Here is a 23,346-nt window from a genome sequence, read left to right on the forward strand (position 1 = left end):
GACCAATTTCGAAATTTTCATATGAGGACTTACCGGAATTGTTATATGTTGTTTCTGGCCTCATTTAAACTTGCTTTGATGTGTTGTTCTTATATGCATCATCTCTTGCCATGAGTAGCTTCATGTAGCCTTTGTCATGCATCAAGCTTGGTTGAGCATCTTGTCATGTTTATGTGTGGTGTGTTTACCATGTTGTGTGCTTCTTCTCGATAGTTCCCGTTTCGTTGCGATCGTGAGGATTCGTTCGTCTACGCTTGGTTCGTCTTCGTGGCTTCATCTCCTTCATGGACTCGTTCTTCTTCCTAGTGGGATTTCAGGCAAGATGACCGTCACCTTGGATCTCACTACTATCATTGCTATGCTAGTTGCTTCGTTCTATCGCTTTGCTGCGCTACCTATCAATTGCTCTTCAAGCCTCCCAAATTGCCATGTCAGCCTCTAACATTTTCACCCTTCCTATCAAACCGTTGCTTGGTTATGTTACCTCTTTTGCTCAGCCTCTCTTATAGTGTTGTTAGTTGCAGGTGAAGTTGAAGATTGCTCCATGGTGGACAGGATTATGTTGGGATATCACAATATCTCTTATTTTAATTAATGCATCTATATACTTGGTAAAGGGTGGAAGACTCGGCCTTATGCCTGGTGTTTTGTTCCACTCTTGTCGCCCTAGTTTCCGTCATACCGGTGTTATGTTCCCGGATTTTACGTTCCTTACGCGGTTGGGTGATTTATGGGACCCCCTTGACAGTTCGCTTTGAATAAAACTCCTCCAGCAAGGCCCAACCTTGGTTTTACCATTTGCCTCACCTAGCCCTTTTTCCCTTGGGTTTCCGGAGCCCGAGGGTCATCTTTATTTAGCCCCCCCCCCCCCCCCGGGGCCAGTGCTTCTCTAAGTGCTGGTCTGAACCAGAGCCCTTTGCAGCGCCCCCTCAGGGAAACTTGAGGTCTGGTTTTAGTTGTACGGATTGCTCATCCGGTGTTGCCCTGAGAACGAGATATGTGCAGCTCCTATCGGGATTGTCGGTGCATCGGGCGGCTTTGCTGGTCTTGTTTTACGATTGTCGAAATGTCTTGTAAACCGGGATTCCGAGACTGATCGGGTCTTCCTGGGAGAAGGTATACCCTTTGTTGATCGCGAGAGCTTATCATGGGCTAAGTTGGGACACCCCTGCAGGGTATTAAACTTTCGAAAGCCGTGTCCGCGGTTATGTGGAAGATGGGAATTTGTTAATGTCTGGTTGTAGATAACTTGACACCAGATCCGAATTAAAACGCATCAACCGCATGTGTAGCCGTGATGGTCTCTTTTCAGCGGAGTCCGGGAAGTGAACACGGTTTTGGGTTATGTTTGACGTAATTAGGAGTTCAGGATCACCTCTTGATCATTGCTAGATTCACGACCGTTCCTTTGCTTCTCTTCTAGCTCTTATTTGCGTATGTTAGCCACCATATATGCTTAGTCGCTGCTGCAACCTCACCACTTTACCCCTTCCTTTCCCATTAAGCTTTGCTAGTCTTGATACCCATGGTAATGGGATTGCTGAGTCCTCGTGGCTCACAGTTTACTACAACATCAGTTGTAGGTACAGGTTTTGCGATGATCATGACGCAAGAGCGATGTTTGCTTGTTTTGGAGTTCTCCTTTCTACTTCTTCTTCGATCAGGGGATAGGTTCCAGGTCGGCAGCCTGGGCTAGCAGGGTGGATGTCGTTTGAGTTTCTGTTTGTGTTTCATCCGTAGTCGGATGGTGCTCTTATGTAAGATGATGTTGTATTCGTGTGGCATTGTATGCCTTTTGTATGTATCCCCATCTATTATGTAATGTTGATGTAATGATATCCACCTTGCAAAAGCGTATCAATATGCGGTTCTATCCTTGGTGGGACCTTCGAGTCTCTTTAGGATAGTATCGCATATTGGGCGTGACACCTACGTACCCTAAAACTTCCAAAAACAGAAGATAGATCGGGAGTTCCGCCGCTGCAAGCCTCTATAGCCACCAAAAACCTCTCGAGAGCCCGTTCTGGCATCCTGCCGGAGGGGGATCCCATCACCGGTGGCCATCTTCATCATCCCGGCGCTATCCATGACGAGGAGGGAGTAGTTCACCCTCGGGGCTGAGTGTATGTACCAGTAGCTATGTGTTTGATCTCTCTCTCTCTCTCGTGTTCTCTCTCGTGTTCCCTCTATGGCACGATCTTGATGTATCCCGAGCTTAGCTATTGTAGTTGGATCTTATGATGTTTCTCCCCCTCTACTCTCTTGTGATGAATTGAGTTTCCCCTTTGAAGTTATTTTATCGGATTGAGTCTTTTATGAGAACACTTGATGTATGTCTTGGTGATCAACTTGTGGGTTTCGTGACATTGGGAACCTATGCATAGGGGTTGGCACACGTTCTTGACTCTCCGGTAGTAGCTTTGGGGCACTCTTTGAAGTACTTTTATGTTGGTTGGATGAATCTGAGATTGTGTGACGCATATCGTATAATCATGCCCACGGATACTTGAGGTGACAATGGAGTATCTAGGTGACATTAGGGTTTTGGTTGATTTGTGTCTTAAGGTGTTATTCTAGTACGAACTCTTTTATAGATCGATCCGAAAGAATAACTTTGAGGTGGTTTTGTACCCTACCATAATCTCTATGTTTGTTCTCCGCTATTAGTGGCTTTGGAGTGACTCTTTGTTGCATGTTGAGGGCTTGTTATATGATCTATCTATGTTATTATTGTTGAGAGAACTTGCACTAGTGAAAGTATGAACCCTAGGCCTTGTTTCCTATCATTGCAATACCGTTTCGCTCATTTTTATCGCTTGCTACCTTGCTGTTTTTATAATTTCAGATTACAATTACCTTTATCTACTATCTATTTTGCACTTGTATCTTCATCTCTTCGCCGAACTAGTGCACCTATACAATTTACCATTGTATTGGGTGTGTTGGGGACACAAGAGACTCTTTGTTATTTGGTTGCAGGGTTGTTTGAGAGAGACCATCTTCATCCTATGCCTCCTACAAATTGATAAACCTTAGGTCATCCACTTGAGGGAAATTTGCTACTGTCCTACAAACTTGTGCACTTGCAGGCCCAACAACGTCTACAAGAAGAAGGTTGTGTAGTAGACATCAGTGAGCAGTATGACGATCACCGCCTAGAACTCTTTGTGTTCTACTCGTGCATATCATCTACGCATAGACCTGGCTCGGATGCCACTGTTGGGAAATGTAGCATGCAATTTCAAAAAAAATCCTACCCTCACACAAGATCTATCTAGGAGATGCGCAGCAACGAGAGGGGAAGAGTGTGTCCATGTACCCTTGTAGACCGAAAGCGGAAGCCTTAACTTAACGCGGTTGATGTAGTCGAACGTCTTCTCGAATCAACCGATCAAGTACCGAATGTACGGCACCTCCGAGTTCTGCACATGTTCAGCTCGATGACGTCCCTCGAACTCTTGATACAATAAAGGTACAAAGGAGTTGATGAGTTCCGTCAGCACAACGGCATGGTGATGGTGTTGGTGATGTGATTCGTGCAGGGCTTGGCCTAAGCACTACGACAATATGACCGGAGGAGTAAACGATGGAGGGGGGCACCGCACACGGCTAAGAAATGGCTGTTGTGGGTTGGGGTACCCCTGCCCCCGTATATAAAGTAGGAGAGGGGAGGAGGCCGGCCCTAGGGGGCGCGCCAAGTGGGGGGAGTCCCACTAGGACTCCTAGTCCTAGTCGCCCCCTTCCTTTCCAACGGAAGGGGAAGAGGGAAAGAGAGGGAGAGGGAGAAGGAAAGGGGGGCCGCACACTCTCCCCCTTGTCCAATTCGGACTCCCTTGGAGGGGCGCGTGCCACCTCTTGTGGCCTGCCTCCTCGTCTCCCCTATGGCACATGAGGCCCATTAACTTTCCGCGGGGGTCTGGTAACCCCTCGGTACTCCAAAAAATCCACGAACCACTCCGGAACCATTCCGGTGTCCGAATATAACATTCCAATATATCAATCTTTACCTCTTGACCATTTCGAGACTCCGCGTCATGTTCGTGATCTCATCCGGGACTCTGAACTACCTTAGGTCACCAAAACACATAACTCATATAATACATATCGTCATTGAACATTAAGTGTGCGGACCCTACGGGTTCGAGAACTATGTAGACAAGATCGAGACACTTCTCCAGTCAATAACCAATAGTGGAACCTGGATGCTCATATAGGTTCCCACATATTCTACGAAGATCTTTATCGGTTGAACCGCAATGTCAACATACGTTATTCCCTTTGTCATCGGTATGTTACTTGCCCGAGATTCGATCGTCGGTATCTTCATACCTAGTTTAATCTCGTTACCGGCAAGTCTCTTTACCGTTCCGTAATGCATCATCCCATAACTAACATTTAGTCACATTGCTTTCAAGGCTTCATATGATGTGCATTACCGAGAGGGCCCAAAGATACCTCTCCGATACTCGAGTGACAAATCCTAATCTCGATCTATGCCAACCCAACAAGCACCTTCGGAGATACCTGTAGAGCATCTTTATAATCACCCAATTACGTTTTGACGTTTGATAGCACATAAGGCATTCCTCCGGTGTCTGGCAGTTGCATAATCTCATAGTCGGAGGAATATGTATTTGACATGAAGAAAGCAGTACCAATAAAACTAAATGATCATTATGCTAAAGCTAACGAATGGGTCTTGTCCATCACATCATTCTAATAATGATGTGATCCCGTTCATCAAATGACAACACATGTCTATGGTTAGGAAACTTAACCATCTTTGATTAACGAGCTAGTCTAGTAGAGGCTTACTAGGGACACAGTATTTTGTCTAAGTATTCACACATGTATCAAGTTTCCGGTTAATACAATTCTAGCATGAATAATAAACATCCATCATGATATAAGAAAATATAAAATAATAACTTTATTATTGCCTCTAGGGCATATTTCCTTCAGCCTGGTGGGTAGTGGGCCCCCTGGCCAGCCTCCGGTGCCCATCTTCTAGTAGACTGGTACATAAGGCCATTTTCCCTAGAAAAAAAAAATCAAGAGAGGACTTTTGGGACGGAGCGCCGCCGTCTCGAGACAGTACTTGGGCAATAGCACTTTTTCTCTCTGGCGGAGAGATTCCGTTAGGGATACTTCCCTCTGGGAGGGGGAAATAGGAGTCATCATCATTACCAACAACCCTCTCATCGTGGGAGGATCAATCTTCATCAACATCTTCACCAACACCATCTCATCTCAAAACACTAATTCATCTTTTGTGTTCAATCTTTGTATCAAATTCTCAGATTGGTTGCGTCCTCCCATCCCATGGATCCACCCACCCACCCACCATCCGCTTCCTCGCCACATATCCCTTTCCCTTTCCCTTTCCCACTCCCATGCAGGGATTACTCCTACAATGATGATTACCCATGTGTGCTTGTCATACACAAGGATTACTCCTTCAATGACGAATCGCATGATCATCTAAACGACGGAATTTGAGATGAAGGATTTGGGTAAAACCTCGAGCACCTTCACTCATACATTATGGTACACCATGTTGTCTATATCCAAAATAGATTGGAGTATCACTACAGACAGGTCTTATTCATCTATAATTACCATGGTTGTTCAATCTCTAGACGTAGAGAAAGATTCATTAAATAACGGGTTGATGGAAATGTGGTATTGGGACACAATGTTCCATATCCTATTGACATTGGACCCACCAACATAATTGGTTGGTAGTCAAGAATATCGTCTTTCGATATCTCTGAGGCATCAAACATCTTGTCCTAATTTTTCAGTTTCAAAAAAATCTGGACACCAATAATCATTGGATAAGTCCATCAGATCCCCACTATGTCAGATCGTAGACAAACTTTGTGTTCATGTTAGGTGTGGTAGCCATCCCATGAAAGTCCTTGAAACGGACCTTGGTGGCTACATTCACCAACCATTATCTCTAAGATAATGTTGTTTATGTTGCTCAGATGCAAACATGTTATATAATAAGCAATATGACTATATTGCTCATCTTGCAAGTCAAATCACATGACAACCTTGCTGATTTGTGCATGAAGTCTCTAGCAACTTCAACATTTCAGAAATATGTTCATGAAATTAGTATGTGACGGCTTCGAAATTTGCAAATACCAGGGGTGTCTCTTCTTGAGATATCCTTGCTCATAACATCATATTACGCTATTTCTCTTGTGAGTTTATGTTTCAGGTTCTCGTAAGGTGAAGAACTTTCGAAGGAGAATCCTTTTTTTTTCAAAAATGTCAGATCTATTATATAAATTCACCGGAAGTACAAAACACCTCAAACATAATAAAAATTACAACGAGAATCCCTTTTGACATGATAGCGCTGCCTGGACGATCGTGAGATGATTCAACATGATCAAGCGTAGATTAGAAGGGGTGTCGAGATTAATTAGCGTAATTAGGGATTGCTTTAAAAATATAATTAGGGATAATCTTCCCTTGACAACCGGTGTGCAGCCCGCATCTCTCTCACTTTCTCTAAGCGACGCAGGCAAGCGTCGTGTCCGTTCGGGCGATATAAATAGTCCTTATAACCATCGATCAATCAATGCAATCATTTGCTTTCACTTGATCACAAACAAATCCAGGCTTAGTCGGGAAACCCGGCCTCCCTATTGCCAGGTCATGAGACCCACTTCTAAAACCGCATCAAAGGCGTAAACAAATGAGATCAGAGGGCCAGGGTACCAATTTCAGAAATTTGATGGTGAGGTTTGTTTTCGGTGAATTCTACGACCTCCAGTCTAGATTTAAGCGTGGAAAAAAAGACTTTACTGGACCGACACCGACGAGGCAACGACTTCAGCACGTGGTACCACATCCGTCGTGTCACTGAGGTATGGCGAGAAAACGACAGCCCCCTCTCTCTCTCTCTCTCTCCGACGGTCCTTCGATTTCCATCTTTCCTCCCAGCGGCGGCGACACCTCATCACTCCGCGAGCCCGCGTCCTGTCGTCTTCGCTTTCCCTGGCTGCCTCCTCCCATCCCATCCCATGGATCCACCCACCCACCCACCGGCCGTCCGCTTCCCTTTCCGTTCCCACTCCCACGATTCACTCGTCCATCCATTGGCTGCGCCCCTTCCCTCCCTCCTCCCCTGCCCCGGTCACAAAGCCCCTTCCTTTTTCTCGTGCCCGCCTTCTCCTCCTCTGCAATTCTTTCTCTGTTCCGCTGTAAAGGCGGAGCAACCTGGAACAGGGTTGTTGGATCTGAGCCAGTGAAGGAGTGGCCGACTGCCTCTGCGACCTCCCGCCGCCAGCCGCAGGCAGATGCTGCCGACCGGCAGGGGCAGGCCTCAGCCCAGGCCTGCGCCCAGATCTTGGTCCTTCTCAGGTGCGCTGCTGAATTTCACACTCCATCCTATCATATCAGGCCTGTGATTAATTTCCATGTCTTCTCAGGCTCGGTTAATTTGGTGATGAATTTACTCAGGGGTGCTTGCTTGTTTCCCCTCTCTCCTGCATTAGCTTTGTTTATTTCTCATGGCCATCTGGTTGCAGAGGCTTCGTGTGTCTGTACACGACGTCGTTGCTTTAACTGAATTCATGCGTTCGCAGACATGGACTTCTCTGATCCGAAGCGCAACTCCAGATACCTCAGCAAGATCATCATGGTCGCGCTCCTCACGGCCATGTGCGTCGTCATGCTCACCCAGCCGCCCTGCCACAGGAAGGCTCCCAGTGTGGTATGCTAACCGTACCCTTCTTCCATCCCCTCGACCATGCATACATATTTGGAGAGATATCCCGTCCGTTTGCATCTCATGGGGTTGCAATCACAGATGCTGCATTGCTTGGTTAACTATCACAGCTGCAAACTGACACAGATCATACTCTACTAAGCAATGCAGTAGAAATGGCACACTACTTTGCTGTATATACTTATGATACTCATTCGGATTCTCGATTTCACTCAAGTGTGCCTCGTGTTTAAATCCTCACATACGTGATGTGCCCAGTTCTCCATCCATGAACTCGGAGTAACACATGTGTTGGTGACGGGTGGCGCTGGCTACATAGGATCGCATGCGGCTCTTCGACTGCTCAAGGACTCCTTCAGAGTCACCATTGTGGTTGGTACTTCACCCAAAATTGTGCATTGCTATTTTTTGTCTAAATTCAGCATCATCACAATGCAGACATTTTTTTTTCTCTCTCTTGTCTTTAGGATAATCTCTCAAGAGGAAATATCGGGGCGGTCAAGGTTCTTCAGAACTTGTTTCCTGATCCTGGGCGATTGCAATTCATACATGCTGATTTAGGCGATCCAAAAGCTGTATCCTGACCTATTTATCTTTTGTAAAAATTGGCTATACGCATCTCGTTTGAAGATGAATAAATATATTAACCTGGTGCTGAAATTGTTGTTTTAGAAGATTTTTGTTCCTTAACATATCCTTAGGTTAACAGAATATTCGCAGAAAATGCATTTGATGCCGTCATGCACTTTGCTGCTGTCGCGTATGTGGGCGAAAGCACGCTTGAGCCTCTGAGGTACAGTACTATCATAACATCACTCTGCTTGTCATCTTGCATTATCCATTCGCCAACTACCTAGCCTACCTGCACAAGATACTGAAACACTTTGAACAGGTACTATCATAACATCACTGCAAACACTTTGGTTGTGCTAGAAGCCATGGCGACGCACAATGTTAAAACCCTGATCTACTCTAGCACATGTGCCACCTACGGGGAACCCGAGAAGATGCCCATCACTGAAGAAACTCCCCAGGTCAGTTGTGGCCTCTGCAGCCTCTTCTGTCCGAAAGTTTGATAATTTTTCATGGCATGTAAACTTTGAAAATGTTTCTTTTCCTGAAGTTGTTCACTGAATCCTTTTGTCCAGTTTCCTATAAACCCATATGGCAAGGCCAAGAAAATGGCAGAGGATATCATTTTGGACTTCTCCAAGTTGAGGAAATCAGACATGTCGGTGATGATCCTGAGGTCGGTCTCTCTTACTAACAACTGTGAACTTCCTTATCTAGCACCATAACATCTAAAACCATTTGGTAACTGAGTGAGTATCCTGAAACTCTTAGATACTTCAACGTCATCGGTTCTGACCCCGAAGGAAGGCTGGGTGAGGCTCCACCACCCGAACTGCGTGAGCATGGCCGTATATCCGGTGCATGCTTCGACGCGGCACTAGGAATAATCCCAGGTTTGAAGGTATGTACATCTTCCATCAACGAATTATCTGCTGCTGTGTTTTGGAATCCCTGCTACTATTGGTGAAAAATACTCGCGCTTTTTTTTTCCTTTTGGTAACCCTGCTTACTGGTTCTTGCTTTTCTTCACAGGTCAAAGGTACCGACTACGAAACGGCTGACGGGACTTGCGTAAGAGATTACATTGATGTCACCGACCTGGTCGATGCCCACGTGAAAGCGCTCAACAAGGCAGAGAGAGGCAAAGTTGGCATATACAATGTTGGCACCGGAAGAGGTAAGCTATCAAATAGATCATCACCACATATCATGTTATGAATGATGGCGATGTTAACCTTTTTCTTTTATCTTTCCAGGTAGGTCAGTGATGGAGTTTGTGGAGGCTTGCAAGAAGGCAACCGGAGTCGACATCAAGGTCGACTACTTCCCTCGCCGCCCCGGTGACTACGCGGAAGTGTACAGCAACCCTGCAAGGATCAACCGCGAGCTGAACTGGACAGCCCAGCACACCGAACTGCAGGAGAGCCTCAGGGTCGCCTGGACATGGCAGAAGAAGCACCGGAGTGGCTATGCAGACTCGGGTCGATATATTTTTTGATTCGCTCACAGAGATAGCAGTTACATATAATTTATATAGCGTGTATGGTCATTTGTTCAATTCCTGTGATTTTATATTTATATATGTGGGAAGTTCACCAGTTGGTTATAAATATCGATATGTTCTTTCACTGACTGCAATGGTCGTCAGCTATTAGTTGATGAACTCAGGCCAGATTTTTGCTGAACTCTACGGCGGATGCAGACGAGGTCCATCTGCACCAATGGTAGACAAAATACCAGTGTGAAGTTCACCACCAGTTCATCCACAAGTGAGCAGCGCAATAATGCATCCAACATGGCAGCTCGTCATTACAGTGATCTGAACAGATCTGTACAAATTTGCGGCTTTTGTTTAAATTCAGCCAACGAGATGTCACGGCAAACCCTCCTTAGACACAGGCAAAATGAATGAATAGATGAGAAAGTTTATCCTCTCTTAAGACAGTAAAATCATGCTTGATATGTTTACTACCTTTGCCCCTCTGTCTTCTTGCTTCTCTAGCTTCAGCGGTGATTGATGTTGATGTATGTTCTTGCCAGACCTTTATTGAATAATTAATAAAGATGGTTGTATGCATCGATTGATGGAGAGGCCGGGGGTTTTAACCTCCTTTTCCAAAAAAAAAGAAAGTTGGAGTGGTCAATGATTGTCATGTGCATTCACAAACTGAAACCCTCTTTATACAAGAGAAGAAACCGAACTGTTCAATGGTTGTCCTGCAGTCACAAAAGCATTCACCATATGTATGAATCATAAAGCTCCTCAAAATTCATATAGGATTCAATGTTGTGAATCAAATAACCAAAATAGAAAAACTCCTAAGAATTCCAGTCCTCCAAAATTGCCTTGAAAATCCCTTGAATCAAAGGAGGCCTCAAGGTCAAATGATGAAGCACATGTCATTGCCTTCAATTTTTAAAATCTAAAGCTTCGGTAGCTTTTTCCACATGTAACATATTACATTACATTGCTAGAACCAAAATTTGGCATTTTTCTGGAGCCATTTTCTAATTTTATTTAAGAAATTAATTATATTTCTATAAATTTTCTGAATATTTTTCAATTTGAACTTTTTTTAGGGGTAGAACACACTTTATTGATCATAAGCCACAGTTTGTGGAATACAGTTTGCATGGGGATTAACAAGCCATAAATGGTGCCCCTGCTGAATTTTCAATTTGAACTACAAGTATATAAAAAAAATGGGCTATAAATACAAGCAAAAAAACATATTTAGGATACGGCCCAGCCGCCCAGCCCAGTTAAGGGGTAACCAGTAACCTAGTTCCCCAACACCCCCGTCCTTTCCATCCCGCTTCGTTTCCACAACAGGTGGCGGCGGCAGGCCGGCGGCAAGCCGACGACGAGCTCCTCCTCCTTCCTCACTGACTCCGCGTCGTCCTCGTCCCCGAATACCCCTCACCCTCAGCCCCTCTCACGCAGCACCAAGGTATGCTCTCAGCTTCGACGCTCCTGCAGTGGCACCGATGTATGTGTCGCAGCTTACATGCTCGAGGAGCAGTTCACCGGAGGCAAGCCGGTGGTGGCTAATCCGGTGCTCCGGCTCCTCCCCCCTCCCCCCTCTCTTATATAAATTTGCAGCTACCCTCCCTACGCTACAAGTATATCTGTTTTGGTGTTCTTCTGCATGATAGTAATATGTAAATCTGTACCCATGTTTAGGAGAAAATCTAAACATCAAACTAATTTGTTGTTCATACTGCATAGTAAATAACTATATATCGTTATTATTTTTAAATTAGTCAAACGTATCCCCCTATTGACACTTTTAAAAAATGACGAATTTACGTATCTGTATCGGTGCATTCTAGGCTATAAGTCATCAGATATTTTTTATTTTTTGATGGATTGAAGAGATCAGTGCTGATTTTGATTCTGAGATACTAGCGCAGCTTGATTTCAAAATTCTGCCCAAATTTCGGTTATTTTTCGTTCAAATTTTGGTACAATTTCGTTAAAGAATTCAATTTTTGGTTTGCACTTTTCGTCCTTCTTAATCACCTACGGTTTGAATTGCGCACAGTTTTGAACTAGCATTGTTTGAGAGTTAGAAATTTAATCTAGAATTTATTTCTGAAATAGATATCAAACTGACAAGCAACCTTTTCCAATGGCTTGACACCTGTTGTTTTAAGATTTAACACCCATTCCTCTTCTAGAAATAGATATCAAATTGATTAGTTGTATGCTCATGTTTATTATACTCGTCCATTATTTTGATTCCAAATGGTGTAGCAAGCCCCAAAATTCCTACAAAACTGATATTTCACCTAGCAGTGATACTGATATGCAGGATCACTCTTTTTTTATTTGGCTAATGTTTACCCGTGTTCTATTTATTTTTTTACAAACTGTGGAATATGTTGCCTCTTTTTGGCCTCCTTTTTTTAGAATCATGTCACTGTTGGTGCGCCCAGTTTGCGTCATAAAATTGCTACATGTGTAGTCTAGGGATAAGGTTGCAGATAGTACAGATTTGCTTTGTTTTGTCTCAAACATAGTACATTTTCTTCCTTTCTTAGAATCCTTTCAGGAATATAGTTTTCTGTAAGTATGATGGTTTTGCTCTTCAGTAACCTACTTCTTTCTTCTGGGTTTTTCCCGAAAAAACTAATTTCTCCCATTTCGTTTGGGACCGGTAAAAAACTCTAAACGAAATCCAAAAGCTTGGCCAGGATACCCCAGAATAATACCACCATGACCGGTGGCAAGATCCAGAAGAAGCGCCACGGTGGCGGCGGCGGGGGCGGTGGCGCGCGGCTGCAGGGTGGGATCCCGTTCGAGAAGTCCAAGGGCCAGCACATCCTGCGGAACCCGGCGCTGGTGGACTCCATCATCGCCAAGGCCGGCCTCAAGCCCACTGACACCGTCCTCGAGATCGGACCCGGAACGGGAAATCTCACCAAGCGGCTGCTCGAGGCCGGCGTCAAGGCCGTTGTTGCCGTCGAGCTCGACCCGCGGATGGTTCTCGAGCTGAGCCGCAGGTTCCAGGGCCACCCCCTCTCCTCTCGCCTCAAGGTACAAGAGCTCTCCTTTGTGGCTCCTATTTTTCTCATATTTGTGGAAAAATTGTTTTTCTGAAATTTCTAGGTTTGTGCTGTGCTGCTGTATCTGTTTTCTACTGTGCTTGCTCTGCAATAGACTGCTCAGAGATTGGTTTTGGGCGGTAAACGGGTAACTCAGGGTTGTATGCTGTTGGGCTCATTGAGCTGAACTATTATGTGTCTTAGCAGTGCCGTTCTGTTTTCCCCCCTAAGTAGCTGAGTTAGCAAGTGCTACATAGTGATTCTTCCTGTCAACACAGAGCAATAGCTATACATGTATGAGTGAGTTTTGCGTCTACACTCTACACCAACTGACAACTTCCATATTCTTGGTTGTTAAAGTTACTAGGCAGTAGGCACTGTTGCATATTATTGTGAATAATTGTAGCACAATACTGTATGACTGATCAGCTAATATAGGGTACTATTGTTGTTTTAGGAGCACTAAGATTGTCTTGATACGATGGACATGATTTAGTTTGAAAGTAAACTGCAAATTTGGTTTATAATAAATAGTGACGAATGAGTTATGGTAACACTGGTGACTATCAGAAGGGGAGACAAAATGTAAACCAATCAAGCTTATATCAAGTCCACTCTCTTTCATCACTCTTCAGTTTTAATTTGAACCAAATGTTTTGTTAATAAAAATGAGTATTCTTGTGAACCATAAAATGCAGGTTATCCAAGGAGATGTTCTTAAATGTGATCTTCCTTACTTCGATATCTGCGTGGCAAACATCCCATACCAGATATCATCCCCCCTTACATTCAAGCTTCTGTCACACCGTCCGATCTTCAGGTGTGCTGTGATCATGTTTCAACGTGAATTTGCCATGAGACTTGTAGCACAGCCTGGAGACACTCTGTACTGCCGTCTGTCAGTGAACGTGCAGCTCTTATCTCGCGTGTCACATCTGCTGAAGGTTGGACGGAATAACTTCAGGCCTCCACCTAAGGTAGATTCCTCAGTTGTGCGTATCGAGCCAAGGAAGCCCCTCCCTCCTGTCAGCTTCAAGGAGTGGGATGGACTCGTGAGGATTTGCTTCAATCGGAAAAACAAAACGCTGGGCTCCCTTTTCAAGCAGAAGCGCGTCCTCGAGCTGCTAGAGAAGAATTACAAGACAATGCAATCTCTCCAGCTTGCCCAAGATCCTGAAACGGGGGAGGAGAAGATGTCACCCGACGATGTCGCGTTGCTGGCCAATATGGTCGAGGACCTGAGCATGGAGACCAGTGACGAGAAAGAGGACGATGACATGGAAATGGATGACTCCGACGCGGCAGATGGCCGTGCTAGCTTCAAGGAGAAGATTATGGGTATATTGCAGCAGGGTGATTTTGCAGAGAAGAGGTCTTCCAAGTTGAGCCAGGTTGATTTCCTCTACCTGCTCTCTCTGTTCAACAAGGCAGGTATACATTTTTCGTGAGGGCCTGAGCCAGCTAGCTTGAGACGGATCCTGAAAAGCCATGCTTATTTTTTGGTTTATTATATGTATTGTAAAAGTCCTATATATAAGTCAAAAGTCATCTATGTGATATTTTGCTCTGAAACGTTTTTGACACCGTCGATTTTGCCCCAGCTTTAGAGAAGTCGGATAACTGCAATGAAAGATGTTCAAACGGTTTGATAGTATTATGCCCTTGTTGAGGGTATGAAGCGGATTGTTTGTTTTGCCTGCTCAAAATGCAAGTATAGTTGCCATTTCAGTACTCCTATTTCGTATTCAGAATCGAGCAAATCTCTCATTTACTGGGTGCCAAGGCCATTTCGCAGTGGCAAACGAGCTAGCACCGACCTGGTCGACGCCCACGTGAAAGCGCTCAACAAGGCGGAGAGAGGCAATGTTGGCACATGAAGAGGTAAATCATCATATCATCAACACATATTATGTTATGATGATGGTGATGTACTGATGTCATACATTCTCTTTATCTTTCTATTCCACATATAAATCGACTACTTCCCTCGCCGCCCCGGTGACTATGCGGAAGTGTACAGCAACCCCGCAAGGATCAACCACGAACTAAACTGGACAGCCCAACACACCGAACTACTCCCTCCGTTTCAAAATAGATGACCCAATTTTGTACTAAGGTTAGTACAAAATGACCCAACTTTGTACTAAGGTTAGTACAAAGTTGGATCATCTATTTTGGAACGGAGGGAGTACAAGAGAGCTGCAGGGTTGCGTGGACATGGCAGAAGAAGCACCAGAGCGGCTACGGGCAACCTCAGGCCATGATTCTGTAATGGAGTATGATCATCAGTTACGCAATAATTTATATAGGGTATGGTCATTTGTTCAATTCTTGAGATTTTATATTTATATATGGCAACTTCATCAGTTATAAATATTGATATGTTCTTCCACTGACTGCAATGGTTGTCGGCTTTTTGATAATCCTGGGCCTAGAAAACAAACTGAGCGACCACATATTAGGCAAGGATTGGATAAATTGGCAGCGATCCAAACAGGTGTAAGGCTGTCGGTCAACACTAAAAATTTGGTAAGGATATTCCTGGGCGCCATCCCAACAAGCCCTCGGATCTCCACCCTATGTTTCAAAATAAGTGTCGTGGTCTTGGTTCAGATTTTAGATATAAGGTTCCAACATGGTAGCTCATTATAATGATCTTAACAGGTTTTGTACAATTTTACAAATCCAACCAACAAGATGTGGCAGCTTAAAAGTACAAAACAATGAACTCCACACTTGAATTACTTGACAGAAACCTTCTGCTAAGGGGCCTGCTATGGAGCTGTTGAGATGCTCAATCAGAAACAGAAAATGAACACAAACTAGTGTATCAGGGGCAAGCCAGATTGATGCGCCTTCAGCTGATTGGGTGCCCAAACCCTCCCTAGACACAAGCAAAATGAATGACCAGATGAGAACGTTTATCATCTCTTAAGACTGTAAAATCATGCTTGATGTGTTTACTACCTTTGCCCCTCTGTCCTCTTGCTTCTCTAGCTTCAGAAAGTTGGAGCGGTCAATGATCGTCATCCGCAGTCACAAACTGTTCCGCATAGGAAACCATCCTTATACAAGAGAAGAAACCAAACTGTTCAATGATTGTCATCTGCAGTCACAAAAGCATTCACCATAAACGAATTATGTCAGTACCATATAGCATTAACATACAAAAAATATATAGAGTTTGTACCTAATCGACAACTTGAGTATTTGGTGAGCTCCCATTCTCAATAGAAGTTGGATCCAGTCGAGCCGAAATGGCCACCTGTAGGTTTTCACCTGAGGGCCCACCTGATTGCATGGCATTATTTATTGGCATGACACTGCAATTGGAAAAATGGAAACTAAATTTACAGATGCAAGCTTGGCAGGTTGGGCCGACTCAACAATCCATCTAGTTAATTTGTTTTTATCACTAAAAGGGGAGCTATGTGCATGATGTGAACTAGCAAGCCATGTTTTTATTTCTTTACCGAGGGAGTACCAATTAAGTACTCCTAGAAGTGTACCATTAATTTAATAAAATGAGTCATAGGGCTTCATCCAGAACTAAATTACGGGATTTTTTCGTAAAACAGGACCAATATATTGCTGTAACTTGAATTTAAGTACCTATTGTTCTTGCTGGTTCCATTTCCACGGGCAAAGGAAATGCAATCAGCAAGCCGTGAATATTCATCGACGGTCCCTTCTGCCATGTTTATTAGCTTGGGTCTGTAAACAAGGAATCAAGAAACTTAGACAAAATACATCACCTCATTGACATTTGGCACAAATATGCCTACGTAAAGAAATACGAATTGGAGAATGAGCTACCTTGGAGTAGACTTCCGCTTCATCTTATTCGTATTTCCAGTATCAATGCCTCTTTCTGCAGCAGCTTCAGAGGGCACACTTGGAAGGTCCATCTCACAAGTGTTCACCTCACCATCTGTTTTTGAATTGCCTTTGGCTGATTTCCTGTACAAAAGAAGTAAATGACTCTTTATGTCACTGAAAATCTACGAGGAAGCAGATATAGATGATGTCAGACACTATTGAGTAATTTATTTATTTTGCCATGATCCATGTTATACCTTGATACTCTCTTCCTTTTCGTTGTGTTGCCTTGGTTGTCAATAGAGACTGAACCCCTCATCCTATTTTTGACTGCTCTCCCATCACCAACAGAGATAGAGCCCCTCATTTTCTTTTTGACAGGTCCCTCGTTGCCGACAGACACAGAGCCCCTTGTTCTCTTTTTAGCTGTGCCTTCTTTACCGACGGACGTAGGGTCCCTCTTTTGATTAGTAGGTGCCTCATCATCGAAACTGATAGGGCCCCCAAGTATATCTAGGGTGAGCTCGTTATCAACAGAGATTGATCCCCTCATTCTTGTTTGCACAACCACATCGCCATCAGTGGTAACTTTCCTCTTCCTAGCTCTGCTGTGGCCCCTAGAGGAATTGTTGACACCATCAGACACAGTTATATCCTCTCCAGTTTGGTTTTCAGCTCCAATTCTGTAAAAGCAAGTATGAAACAAACATGTGAGCACTGAGCCGGCATAAGGGAGTGAAATTCAACAGTCGAGCATAAGTAAATGTTACAAGCCATACCCAGATAATTTTTTCCTTGATTTTCTCTTGGTGGTGTTTACAGCGGCAGCATCAGCAGAAGATTTCGAGGGGTCGTTAGGTGGCACGTTATCCACACTTGATTTTCTCGACCGTTTTCGAGGTTTCTTGACTTGATCACTGAAAAACAGGGACTGGTGAGGAAGAGAACATAGCTAAAACTACCTTCTTTTTATTGTTTGAAAGCATAAGAATTGAAAGTACTGTACCTCACAGTGTTCTCATCACCCTTGTCAACTTTCGAGTACACAAGTGATGGGAAGTCACTGGGGCAAATTGCAGGTCGCTCTGTTTCTCTATCAACAAAGTTGGTCTGGAAAATAGATTTCTTTACTTGATTGGCTGCTATCATTAAAGGTAATTCATCTTGACACAGTCTTTTCCATCGCCTGCAGTTACAAATGGAATAACTATTAGCAGCAAAGTTTGTACTTGCTTCGGTTGGTGGGGCAGCTCCTCCATCATGAAGTGCATTATTAATTTGAAGTTTCAAGCAACACATCAGAATTAAATCATGTAAAATCTGAAAGAGAATAGGTTTATGGTTTACCTCAAGCACATATTATCAGTACGGTGAGGAATCATAGCCCCAGCAATCTTGGACCAGCAGGGACCAACCTCATGGACTGAAGCCAATAACTTCGAATCCTCTTCAGGGCGCCATTCCCCATGCTCTATATCCGGATCAAGAACATTACGCCACCTGTTTAATGAGGATAAAAAATAGCATCACCATCAAACCATAAGCTTTGACTGACATGGTAAAACTACTACATTACCTCTCGCTGCATTGACTTTGCGTACGGCCAGGAACAAACTGAGCAATCTTATTCCAGCTGCCAGACCTAAAAAGCTTGACAGATACCATGAGGCGCTTGTCCTCGTCCTCAGACCATCTCCCCACCCTTTTCCTTTCAGGGATTAGCGTTTTCCTGTACCTAGTAAAGTTCGACACAATGTATGTCAAATATACCTCAACCAAGGAAAGTAAGAGATTATCCACATAAAACTAGTAAGGACAAAGATTAAATACCATTAAAAAAGGTAACCACAATAAAGAGTGATAACAAATGTGCCATAAAAGAAAGTGCAATCACATAGGTTTGATAATTTATCTATGTAAAATTAGTGAGGAAAAATATTAAATACCATTAGAAAAGGTAACCACGATAAAGAGTGATAAAGTATGTGCTGTGATAGAAAGCGCAATTGCATAGGTTTGATAGTAGGAGGTCTGAAAGACAAGTCAAAGAACAGTACCTGTTAGAGCACTGGTTGCCAATGCGACCAACCAGATTAGCTGATACAAGTTGCCAGTTACAACCATAAGTTTGGACAGCAGCTAAAAGTTGAAGATCTTCCTCTTTTGTCCAGGTCCTCTTCAATATGTGGGGATTAAGACTTCGTTGATAACGGGCAAGGCACTGGAAAGGTGTTCTCTGCGTACCCAATGCAACCGCAATATTAATCCAGTTATGCATTCCTTTTTCTTGGACAGTTAGTATAAGTCTTTTCTCCTCACATGCAGTCCAGGCGTTGTGATTAATCAGTGGGTCGTCATGGTTTAGCCACCTAGAGAATAAAATTACAATTTCTTGAATTAGGACTGGCCAATTGAAAACACAGATACAGACACATACTGCAGAAACGTCAAATAACAATATCAGGAGAGATGGCAAAGTAAGATCTAATGAAACTTATGCACGATGAGAGAAATGAACATTGCTCCGTGCGCTAGAAGAGAAAAATATCTTTTAGAGAAAAAGTACCTTGATTCGCATTCAGCACCGGATCGACCAGGCAGGTACATAGCAGCGATAAAGTCCCAGTTTACTAATGGCAAGACTGACCGGAGAATCTCAGGAGTCGCCTCAAAATTACCCACAGTGTTTGTCAGTGCATAAGCCATATCGACAGCACTGAAGTCACCACTGGAACTGCAGAACGAAAACAATTAACAGAATAAGATTTTGTGTCAACTCTTCTAGCAGAACAGCAAGTAAAATTACATTAAAACTCACAAGTTTGGCATCAAACCTACATCTCAATTTGTGGAAAACAAATACCCCAGTAGCACAACTACAGAGGTTAAAGACTGTCAATTCATAATTTATAGATAGTTCAGTCAGAAACCCATCGAATTCATATTGATAAACCCATTAAAGAAAAATGGAAAATAGTACTGTAATTAATAAACAGACTGCATAATGGAGAAACACGAGAACTACAAACTTACACAAAACTTTTAATGCTCTTGAAGCTTAAAAAGGGGTACTCTTCAAGTATTAGCAAAGAATAATTGATAGAAACTATGACAATTGGTTCTTCAATGTGATTAAGTCATGATTTAAAATCCACGACTGAAATAGAAGATGAAAATGCTACATTAGTGAAAGAGTCGAATAATTCGACAAACCTTCCATTCTTCATCGAGTCCTTAATTAACGCTTCCTGATACTGCTGCTTTATTCCTTTAGCAAGCCTGTCTTTCTCTATATCTGACCATGGATGCTTCTGAAGCGACACTGGGAATTGCTTCAGAACTGCTTTATACTTCTCAACGTGAGGGTTCTCAGCTGGGCCGAGAAGTAATGCAGGCATCTTATATTTATTCTGCAAGAAAAGAATACTCTTTTCTAAGTGCCATATTATCTTTTCCTAAAAATATAGGTGACAAACACTTGGCAATCATGTTCATGCACATGACAGAGCAATATGTGACTATATTTCCATGGTCCGCGAGCTAGTAGGTTTTTGTGTATCATTCTCTCAGTTATGAAATGGAAAACAATGGTTCGGCCAACAGAGGAAGAATATGTGTGTGTACAATAGAAACAATACATTTAGAATTAATCTAATAAATAAATTGATTAAGTGTGGTAGAATAGCAATTCAATGTCCTAAAATAAAGAATAGCAATTCAATAGAATTCCACAAGATACATACATGTTCACAAGAAAAGGATCTGAAGTAATTTAGTCAACAGACTCAACATGGCTGAAAAGGCTGTCACAACATTATTGCAAATCAGCATCTAGCTTCTTATACAATAGAGACCTACCCTGCTAATCAGCATACACAAGTCTCATTCATACAAAATTTGTTCAAGATGATTACCAGATCCAAATGGATGCTATTTCATATTTGAATTTCCACCAATCAAACAATCATATAATCTCAGGAAACATGGCCTGAAGAGGGCAATGAAATAATAGTGCATGTGACACATGAACCACCAGCCACCAACATATGTCGTTCCTACTTGCACTAGGATATGAAACTTATTCGCCTTTTCATATAGGAATTTACAACTATCTTATGCGGGAAACGGGCGGGGGTGTAGAAAAATCTCTTATGAAAGTTCATAACTATGTGCAGTTTTCAGAGAACAAATAGGAACATCAACAACAGAAACTACAAATGCTCTATATATCATAAGGTGATTATATATGTCATCTAGCATATAATACACAGCTGTAAATACTGACGTTATTACCTTTGCGGATTGCGCGCTTTGTTTTTGAGAGGAAATCAATCGAACACGAGGATCCACCTTCTGGCACAAAACTTTGCCAAATGATCTTCTGCAGCTGTACTGATAATCCATAAGACATTTGACACGGTCCCTAAGATCCTTATTTACTTCAATCTTTGCTTCAATGTTAATCATCTTCCTTCTAATAAACTTCTGGCATGCTCTGTTCTTCTTGAGAGCATCCACTAACAACAGTGCAGCTTTTGGGAACCCAGTTTGAGTGTTTGCATTCATATTTTTCTTCTGTGCATCCTCTTCACCAGGTCGATGTGCAATAAATTCATCATTCCCTCCTTTTGATGCCTCGTTTTTCATGTTCTCCAGTGGACCAGTGGAGGTACCTTCAGTAGGTAAATAAAGATTAAGGGCTCGTTTACCTATCGACATATATGCTTATTTACCTAATAATTCAAGAATCATGATAACACTGCATATGTTGAATTTTCGATTATATAATGGTACATGTGACTTCAAGAGAACAGGGCTCTGCTTACATGTAATAACTCGTGAATCAGAAAATCAACCATATATTGCATCTAATTTGTCAGCAAAGAGTTTTTAATGGTTTATTCAAATGCATTGCAATTCAGCTAACAGGATAACGCATCATATTGTGTTAGCTCGGCCCATAGTTTATAACATTCAAAGTTAACACTGTATATGAGTCACTACAAATGTAGCACATTTTAGTTGCTATCCTTTAAAAGACATCATTGCTACATATGATTCAGAACAGTATAAAATCAGAAATGCTCTAAGAAAATGATGGCAATCCGATGGTTCTTTCATACCAAACGAAATGCACCGAATGTTTCATGATTAAATGTGATCAAAATTCAGCCTGCAAGTTTCTCATGGTATAATATTTTTAGATATCTTTCGAGGATAGGGATTACCAGGCGCATCCAAATTGGAACTGGGAAGAAGCGGATCGCGAGTGGACTCACCGGAGTGGTAGTGCGAGAAGCGGCGCTGTATCGCGCGGAGCGTCTCGAGGTCGTCCTCCTCGTCGTCCTCCGCGTCGGAAGGCGGCCAGGCGCAGATCGGGCGCGGCGAGGAGGGCGAGGCCTTGTTCAGGTGGAGGTTCTCGCGGATGCTGCGGACGAGGGCGAGGTCCTCGTCCTCCTCCTCCCCCTCCCCCTCGTCCGACGAGCCATCTCTTGCCGCCGCCGCCGCCGCCGCCGCTGTCGTCGTCGCGGAGGGGACGGCGAGGTAGGAGGAGGCCTGTGCGACGGCTGCGTCCGGGTCGGCGCCGGCGATGATGCAGGAGCGGCGGACAAGGTCGAGGTCCTCCTGGAGGCCCTCGTCGAAATCGGGGTCCGAGTCGTCGTCGGAGTAGAAATCCATCGATGCGGCAGCAGATGCGCCGGCTGTGGCGATGGGGCGCTAGGGTTTACTGAGGGTTTTGCGGCGCCGGGAGGGCAGGGGATTGGAGGGGGCGGCGGCTGCCCGTGGTTGTGCTGGTGCTCGCTCCTTTCTTGGTCGGTCTCGCGCTCGCGTTTGGTGGTGATGCCGTCGCAGGGGGTTTGAATCCTCCGCGAGACAGGGGACAGGGGAGGGGAGGGGAGGGGAGGGGAGGCGGAGGCACGCCAGAACCGCCTCCAGCAGACAAACAAATTTGAGCCCCCCCATAAAAAAAATGAGCCCAATACCTAAAAACTGGGCCCTTTTAGCTCCAACACAAAAGACTCCCATTGGTCCGCGCACGTCCGATTGGATCGAAACGAACAAAAATAACGGTGTCGTTCGCGCCCGCTGCTTTCGTAGGAATTCACCCCGACGTTTGTGGCCTATTTCGTCATCGCCGGTCCTAGAGAAACCACGGACGCCGACGCGCATCGTCTCCAATCCCGCCCGCTTCACGGTCCAAGGCCGTCTGCTACTTGTGAGATGCGTTGGAATTTTTTCGAAGAGGAGAGGAGATGTAATACAAACGTACAGTAGAGATAAATCCCCTAAGTGAGAACCAAGATTTATATCAAACCAAAAAAAGAATCACGCAAACCCTCGTGAACAGCACATGCACACACAAAAGCAAATACTTGTACCCAACGCAAATAAGAGGGTTGTCGATGAACTTGGTCGTTACTTGCAAGCATTAAATCTTGTAGTGTTGGATAGGTAACTTAAAAAAGGAAATAGATAATAATAAAAACAAAGTAACACTTTTAAGCAAGATGACATGACGTAGATAAAGTAAACTCAACTTACATGAATAAAACCCTATCGTTTTACCCTTCATGCCAACAATACAAATATGTGTCATGTCCCCTACTTTTTCACTTGGATAGAGCACATCAAGATTGAACCAACCACAAAGCGCCTCT

The 23,346-nt window shown here is 43.7% G+C and overlaps 3 protein-coding genes across 7 annotated transcripts; 2 read left to right on the forward strand and 1 right to left on the reverse strand.

Moving 5' to 3' along the window:
* Positions 1 to 7,055: 7,055 nt before the first annotated feature.
* Positions 7,056 to 9,948, forward strand: LOC123112614 (probable UDP-arabinose 4-epimerase 1). 2 transcript variants are annotated; one of them, XM_044533647.1, is made up of 11 exons: positions 7,056 to 7,380; positions 7,449 to 7,481; positions 7,605 to 7,732; positions 8,006 to 8,119; positions 8,215 to 8,322; positions 8,449 to 8,540; positions 8,640 to 8,781; positions 8,896 to 8,996; positions 9,092 to 9,221; positions 9,353 to 9,497; positions 9,577 to 9,948. In XM_044533647.1, the coding sequence occupies exons 1-11, from the start codon at positions 7,317 to 7,319 to the stop codon at positions 9,816 to 9,818; spliced, it is 1,299 nt and encodes a 432-aa protein (XP_044389582.1). In that variant the 5' UTR covers positions 7,056 to 7,316; the 3' UTR covers positions 9,819 to 9,948. The 2 variants fall into 2 exon arrangements, with proteins under 2 accessions (XP_044389582.1, XP_044389583.1); XM_044533648.1 differs by lacking the exon at positions 7,449 to 7,481 and having other exon boundaries at positions 7,058 to 7,380.
* A 1,136-nt stretch (positions 9,949 to 11,084) lies between these two features.
* Positions 11,085 to 14,546, forward strand: LOC123112616 (ribosomal RNA small subunit methyltransferase). 3 transcript variants are annotated; one of them, XM_044533649.1, is made up of 3 exons: positions 11,085 to 11,271; positions 12,509 to 12,860; positions 13,567 to 14,546. In XM_044533649.1, the coding sequence occupies exons 2-3, from the start codon at positions 12,540 to 12,542 to the stop codon at positions 14,314 to 14,316; spliced, it is 1,071 nt and encodes a 356-aa protein (XP_044389584.1). In that variant the 5' UTR covers positions 11,085 to 11,271; positions 12,509 to 12,539; the 3' UTR covers positions 14,317 to 14,546. The 3 variants fall into 3 exon arrangements, with proteins under 3 accessions (XP_044389584.1, XP_044389585.1, XP_044389586.1); XM_044533650.1 differs by having other exon boundaries at positions 12,518 to 12,860; XM_044533651.1 differs by having other exon boundaries at positions 11,093 to 11,271; positions 12,528 to 12,860.
* A 945-nt stretch (positions 14,547 to 15,491) lies between these two features.
* LOC123112617 (uncharacterized) lies at positions 15,492 to 22,596 on the reverse strand. Of its 2 annotated transcripts, none has more exons than XM_044533654.1 (15): positions 21,967 to 22,596; positions 20,981 to 21,360; positions 19,901 to 20,097; positions 19,254 to 19,421; positions 18,745 to 19,056; positions 18,264 to 18,422; positions 18,035 to 18,187; positions 17,694 to 17,873; positions 17,467 to 17,604; positions 16,945 to 17,370; positions 16,685 to 16,828; positions 16,481 to 16,582; positions 16,059 to 16,159; positions 15,836 to 15,974; positions 15,492 to 15,752 (listed from the first exon to the last, which is right to left on the reverse strand). In XM_044533654.1, the coding sequence occupies exons 1-13, from the start codon at positions 22,364 to 22,366 to the stop codon at positions 16,144 to 16,146; spliced, it is 2,775 nt and encodes a 924-aa protein (XP_044389589.1). In that variant the 5' UTR covers positions 22,367 to 22,596; the 3' UTR covers positions 15,492 to 15,752; positions 15,836 to 15,974; positions 16,059 to 16,143. The 2 variants fall into 2 exon arrangements, with proteins under 2 accessions (XP_044389589.1, XP_044389587.1); XM_044533652.1 differs by having other exon boundaries at positions 16,059 to 16,191; positions 21,967 to 22,595.
* Between the last annotated feature and the right edge of the window lie 750 nt (positions 22,597 to 23,346).

This window comes from Triticum aestivum, chromosome 5B (assembly GCF_018294505.1).
Source record: "Triticum aestivum cultivar Chinese Spring chromosome 5B, IWGSC CS RefSeq v2.1, whole genome shotgun sequence".
Classification (NCBI taxonomy): Eukaryota; Viridiplantae; Streptophyta; class Magnoliopsida; order Poales; family Poaceae; genus Triticum; species Triticum aestivum.

Coding starts and splice junctions, on each gene's coding strand:
- LOC123112614 (XM_044533647.1), top strand. CDS start 7,317: ATGCTGCCGACCGGCAGGGGCAGGCCTCAGCCCAGGCCTGCGCCCAGA. Junction 7,381..7,448: donor CAGATCTTGGTCCTTCTCAG/GTGCGCTGCTGA, acceptor ATGTCTTCTCAG/GCTCGGTTAATTTGGTGATG. Junction 7,733..8,005: donor ACAGGAAGGCTCCCAGTGTG/GTATGCTAACCG, acceptor TGATGTGCCCAG/TTCTCCATCCATGAACTCGG.
- LOC123112617 (XM_044533652.1), bottom strand. CDS start 22,366: ATGGATTTCTACTCCGACGACGACTCGGACCCCGATTTCGACGAGGGC. Junction 17,874..18,034: donor ACTGATAATATGTGCTTGAG/GTAAACCATAAA, acceptor TTGTAACTGCAG/GCGATGGAAAAGACTGTGTC. Junction 16,192..16,480: donor GGAACCAGCAAGAACAATAG/GTACTTAAATTC, acceptor TTCCAATTGCAG/TGTCATGCCAATAAATAATG.
- LOC123112616 (XM_044533649.1), top strand. CDS start 12,540: ATGACCGGTGGCAAGATCCAGAAGAAGCGCCACGGTGGCGGCGGCGGG. Junction 12,861..13,566: donor CCCTCTCCTCTCGCCTCAAG/GTACAAGAGCTC, acceptor CATAAAATGCAG/GTTATCCAAGGAGATGTTCT.